We start from the raw sequence: 6,466 nt of genomic DNA on the forward strand, positions 1-6,466 counted from the left end.
TTGTTAACACAGAGTAATAATTTTTACTTGCCTGGCATCTTTATGAAGGATTGCAAATTGCTTTACTGCTGTCACCATAGAACCACTGTTCAATCTTACTGAGAAATTATAAAGGACACACAAAACACGTCTAAAGATGAAAGAAGGGAAATGTTTTCCCTATCTAATAAAAAGGAAAAGGGAGTGTCACAGGAAATTATGGACTGCTAGACTTATATGAGTACCAGAGCAAATGATCAAAGAACCCATTATAACATTGCATAAAATACATAGCAGGGAACATAACTTTCTGAAGAGCATCATTCTAATGAAAATATGTAAAGTTTTGTTTTGTTTTGTTTTGTTTTGTTTTTGCCTTTTTGAAGGAATGACATGAACAAAGCAGTTGTAATGACAATAATGTTTCTAAGCCCACTGTGTTGAACAAGCAACACACCATCATAAACTAGAAGAAGGCATGGATCTATGCTTGTCTCTTCCATGGAGTCTCCCTGGAACTCTGAGTAAATCATTCACCCTTTATTTCTTGGATCCTCCTCCAGTAAAATCAGATAATAATCCCTACTTGTCAACATATCCTGGCCTAGATCCCTGAAGGAACTTAGAAGAGGGGTCCAAAATCCCAAGGGTATTGATATCTTAAATAACATGCTAACGAGGGTGACTGCTTGACTCTCAGAATCTCCACCTGCTGCAATTAGTTCCTTGATGCAGAAAGTTTGGGATAGAAAATGATCATACCTGGAGCAACAGGATCCTATTCTCTTATCAGCAATTTCCACAATAGCCAAACTGTGGAAAAAGCTGAGATGTCCATCGACAGATGAATGGATAAAGAAGATATCTGTCTGTCTATCGATCATCTATCTATCTATCCACACACACACATACACACTCACAGTGAAATATTACTCATTCATCAGAAAGGATAAATCTTACCATGTACATCAACGTGGTTGGAACTGGAGGGGATTATGTGGAGCGAAATAAGTCACTCGGAGAAAGACAATTATCATATGGTTTCATTCATATGTGGGATATAAGAAACAGTGTAGAGGATCATGGGGGAAGGGAGGGAAAATGGAATGGGAAGAAATCAGAAAAGGAGACAAACCAAGAGGGACTCTTGACTCTGAGAAACCAACTGAGGGTTGGGGGAGGGGAGGAGGGTGAGAGGATGGGCTAACTGAGTGCCAGGCGTTAAGGACGGCATGTGATGTGGTGAGCACTGGGTGGTATATGGAACTGACAAATAACTGAACTCTACCTCTGAAAATAATGATGTACTATATGTTGGCTGACTGAATTTAAATAAAATAAATACGTTTTTTAAAAAGGATCTTATTCTCTTCGTCTGCAGCTGGTAAGTGCAGGCATAGACACTTTATTTAAACTGAGCTGATCAAATTCTCTCCTCCCGGACATCATATGAAGAGAGAGAAAGGCAAAAAAGATTGTGGATTGTCAATCTAGAGAGTCACAAGACATTTTCCAAATTGTGAAATAATAGGTAAAATAGATCATAGGGCAGTGTTCTTGGCCCCTCCCCCCATGCACTGGAGTGGAATTACTCTTGCTCGCTGGCACAGCATTTCTTTTGCAGAATTGTATGAGATTGGACTAACAGGATGGTGCTGACATCCTGATTTGGGAACCCTACACACCACAGTGGTTCCTGAAAGTGGTCGAAAAGCATTACTAGTAGTAAGAATAAAGTTTGTTTTGTGAGACTTTTATTTCATATGTATATTTATATAATTTATATACATGTATTATATACATAAGTAATATATGTGAATAATATTTATATAATATCTAGAGATGTTTCTATAAATATTATGTTTATATTATACATTTATATTTATATACATTGATATAAATTTCTTACTGTGAGTAAAAAATATTGCCCCTGGTGAACTTCACTTAAAAATAGATTAGTACATGGGGCGCCTGGGTGGCTCAGTGGATTGGGCCGCTGCCTTTGGCTCAGGTCATGATCTCAGGGTCCTGGGATCGAGTCCCGCATCGGGCTCTCTGCTCAGCGGGGAGCCTGCTTCCCTCTCTCTCTCTGCCTGCCTCTCTGTCTACTTGTGATCTCTCTCTGTCAAATAAATAAATAAAATCTTTAAAAAAATAGATTAGTACATTGTAAAATTAGTGTTCATAAATGGCAGTAGCCACACATAATACAATGTAAAGTTTATCTCAAGTAAAACAACTTAGAAAAAGTAGAAACATGATGTTTATTTATAATTCCATTCACACCATTCCATTCCATTTCATTCCATTCATGACCCTTTCATGAGTTCAGTAAACAAAGAAGATACATTTTCTCTTTTTTTTCTTTCTTTTTTTAATTTAAATTCAATTAACCCTTTTGTAAACTGGGCAGAACTAGAAACTCATAAACTCCAAACTGGACAAGTTGTAAATGGAGAAAGGTCACATAAACTTTGGCTCACAACGGCATCTCTTAAACAAGGCCAAACAAACAATCACCTCAGGGCCCATTCAGACATCTGAGTCTAATCATTAATGCAAAGGTCTAAAAGTTTGACCTTCGCATTTCATTACCTCTATTCCGTCTACCATTTTGCACTGGCTTTTTAAATTCTGTCATGTTATTGATCAATAATTGAATTGTAATCCTATAATCTAATCATTTAAATTAGATCTTTTAATTCCATATGGAAAATAAACTCATCACAATAAGTAAAAAAAAAAAAAAAAACACCAAAATTTCGAACAGTTTTACATTTGCATGATTCCTAGAAATATCAAGCATATTTCTAAATTTCCCTTAATCTGTTCAGTCAATCGTGTTAAGAGTCAACATGTTAGCCCTGTCAGTGCGTGGCCAGCCCTGAAAGAATCAAACTATGGCTCAGGGCAAAAAGGATAGCTTCTGATGCTTGAAAAGCTGTCAACTACCTCATGATTTCTTCCAGCTTATGGGTGTTCATTATAGTAGCGTTCACCACTCTTAAAAATCCATCATGACTTACTGCCAAATATACTTCCTTCAATTAAGGAGTATCCTCCCTGATCATGTCTCTAAAAGTATACTCCTTTTTTTTCTTTAGAAAGTGTGGAGTTATTAACAACTATGAGAAAATAGACTTGATCATCACATTCTTTGACAGATAGCATCTCTCTGCCTATTCTTTTCTTTGAGACGCCACAACCTTTTTTATGTTCATGCTGTCTGTGCATGACATCTATCACCATGAGCCATACCTGCTAGGGTAAAGATACGGCGCCATAGGGAGAGACAAAGCTGGCCAAATCCCTTGTAGATTATGTCAGAGTGAAAGATGATGCTGGAAGCTTGCAGAAGAACAGCAGAAACTGTGAGAGTCTAGGATACTTTATCTAGATCAGAATTTGTGCAAAGCTCCTACGTTGAGTATTTTCTTGAACATTTTTCATATTCAACCTAAGCCAAAATTTTATCTTTAAGGCCAAATCATTCCATATCCCAAGTTACTCAACTAAGGGTATTTTTCAGTATTTGTTATCCAGTCTGATGAGTACACAATAATTCAATGCTTTTAGGAGAGCATTACAGTCTTATAAGAAAATGATATAAAAAATGGGAAAATACAATATTGGCTTGTGACAGTCAGTAGCTTTTCTTAGAGAGGAGAACTATTGTGTTCTCTGTTACGTTCATTCCTAACTTTTTAGCACAGCTTCAAGGGCTTTAATTATTTCTCTCTCATCTTTCATTATTGCTTGGTTAATGTGGTTCTTTAAAAGATACGCTAGGGCTCCTGGGTGGCTCAGTGGGTTAAGCCGCTGCCTTCGGCTCAGGTCATGATCTCAGGGTCCTGGGATCGAGTCCCGCGTCGGGCTCTCTGCTCAGCAGGGAGCCTGCTTCCCTCTCTCTCTCTCTGCCTGCCTCTCTGTCTACTTGTGATCTCTCTCTGTCAAATAAATAAATAAAATCTTTAAAAAAATAAAAATAAAAAAAAAAAATAAAAGATATGCTAAATCACATCCATGCCCAGCAATTTTCCATTTGAAATCACTTTCATTTACCACGCTTCAGGTGCATATGAGCCAGAAGACACGCATGGAGGAAAGCCATTTGGCTATGGTGAAACATAAATAGCCACTTCAAAGTTAAGCTTTTGCATTATCTCCAGATGATACTACACATAGAGTCACATATATACACTGACAAGATATTCATCATTCAAGGGTTTGTCAAACGATTTTTTTTAAAGATTTTATTTATTTGACAGAGAGAGAGATCACAAGCAGAGAGAGAGAGAGAGAGAGAGAGAGAGAGGAGGAAGCAGGCTCCCCGCCTAGCAGAGAGCCCGATGTGGGACTCGATCCCAGAACCCTGAGATCAGGACCTGAGCTGAAGGCAGAGGCTTAACCCACTGAGCCACCCAGGCAGCCCCTCAAACGATTTTTTTTAAAAAGATTTTATTTATGTATTTGACAGACTGAGATCACAAGTAAGGAGAGAGGCAGACAGAGAGAGAGGAGGAAGCAGGCTCCGCTGAGCAGAGAGCCCGATGCAGGGCTCAATCCCAGAATCCTGAGATCATGACCTGAGCCAAAGGCAGAGGCTTAACCCACTGAGCCACCCAGGCGCCCCTCATCATACGATTTTTAATATGCCCCATCTAGGTCCATACTACCTGGACTTTTTTTTAAATAAATCCTGTGATTTCTTTTGAATATCCCTTTTTGTGTGTGTTAATGATTTTAATGTATGAAAGGTAAACATTTAAAATCACCACAAATTTCATAAATTTGTTTTGGCATATCTCCAGTTCGAATAATCCGAGGTCCCCCGTACTTAGACATGGTCACCTGCTCTGCATTGTTCTTTCACAGCTCACTGCCTTGGCACTTAGCATGTCCTTTCTCCCCTTTGGTGTTCCTAAAGAAGCAGCTCCAACGGACCTACGATCCCGCAGAAATAGTGACTCCCTCCTCTTGGCTCTCACAGTACATTTCTTATTAGACCCATTGCATGCTATATTACATGTTTTTCTGTGTGTGTGTCTGTTCCTCCATACTCTGTGAGGACTCAAAGGCCGAGAGGTTACCTTCGGTAAACCCAAATCACCCTGGCAAGAGCTATTCTTCCTTCCCCTCCTCACAAGACCAGCTGGCAGAGGGCACACGAAACAGGGGCAAAGTGGTCTCTCTGCGAATGTCTGTGTACTTCAGTTGCCCCTTTGGAGTTGTATACTAGTAGAGAGTCACTTGCGTTTATTCCCACACGTATATGCCCGTTTTGATAGTTATTAAAAGTATGTAATTTCATTAGATATTGAACAAACAATGAATGAGTGCAGCAGAAATTAAAGTTCTATTTTTGTCCAATGTATCCCAAAAGTTTGGGGGAAAATAGAGACGAATTAAACACACACACACACACACACACACACATCAAACAAATCATGGGGGAAAGCACTATACACAATGAGGGGGGAATCTTAAACATTTAGAAGGATTCTACATTCAGACTGATTGCACATATCTTTAAGTCTTTTCTTCATTTTAAAGAAATCACAGTTGAAAAGCTGCATGAAGATGTGTGTGTGTGTGTGTGTGTGTGTGTGTGTTTTCAAGAGCAAGGTAGAGCTCCAAACAATAGTCCCAGAGTTGTTGTTTTTTTTGTTTTTTTGTTTTTTTGTTTTAAAAAGGTCCTGGCTTTACATCAAAAGACTGGCAAATTAATTCATTAAAATAAGATGTTCAAGAAATATCCTTTTAAAAAGCTTTCCCTTCTTTAATCTGCTTTTCAACAGGAACTAACAAAGCCGTGATAAAAGACCTTCGGCTGAACCCTGCCCGGCCCCTAACCTTTGCAACAAACACTGGGTAAAAACTGGGTAAAAAACACTGGAGCCTAACAAGCTAAGGAAGAAGGTGGCTCCCTTCTGAAGGGAAAACTGAAATGTGAACCCAGGCGCTACCTGTGGCCATCAGTCACCTTGTAGAAGAAGCCGGAACGAATCAAGGATGCAAGACGGAGAAACAGTAAGTCTTTGATTTGGGTCCCTGCGAACTACGCCTCAGGACAGGCACCCACCTTCCATTCTAGGAGCGCTCACACAACAGCATCTTTTCTTTATGCTTACCTTCAGGCAAGCTGGGTTCTGTCCCAAGCAGGCAAAAAGAGTCTAGTAATACAAAAAAACCAAAGACACCGCTACTTCATATATCCTCATTATTGCAGAAGTTGTTAGTTGACTCAACAAATGTTGTTAGACGTCTCCTCTGTGCCAGACCTCGGACAGACCGGACCAAAGGCCAGGCTCTCATGGAACTGACAGGCTTGTGCCCTGATGGCTGGAATTAATTGCAAAGTAAATTTTATGCTTCTACCACACTAACACTTAATACCATAATATACTTGTTCCATTATGCATGAATGGTTAATGGGTCCAACATGCACATTAAAGGAAGTTAGAATGTTTTCAAGGGAGTAACCATA

The 6,466-nt window shown here is 39.2% G+C and overlaps 1 protein-coding gene across 3 annotated transcripts in view; it reads left to right on the forward strand.

Annotated features, from left to right (window-relative positions):
• Positions 1 to 6,161, forward strand: part of LOC125101904 (putative uncharacterized protein encoded by LINC00472) — a 91,938-nt gene extending 85,777 nt beyond the window's left edge. Inside the window, exon 4 of one of the 3 annotated variants that reach the window (XR_007127965.1) lies at positions 5,778 to 5,858. Coding sequence is in view for 2 of the 3 variants with exons in the window: in XM_047732468.1 (XP_047588424.1) it covers positions 5,778 to 5,854 (77 nt within the window). In the remaining variant the exon portion in view is untranslated. Of the gene's footprint in view, positions 1 to 5,777 lie in introns of all 3 variants that reach the window. The other 2 variants (XM_047732471.1, XM_047732468.1) reach the window with 2 other exon arrangements.
• Positions 6,162 to 6,466: the final 305 nt, after the last annotated feature.

This window comes from Lutra lutra, chromosome 6, assembly GCF_902655055.1.
Source record: "Lutra lutra chromosome 6, mLutLut1.2, whole genome shotgun sequence".
Taxonomy (NCBI): Eukaryota; Metazoa; Chordata; class Mammalia; order Carnivora; family Mustelidae; genus Lutra; species Lutra lutra.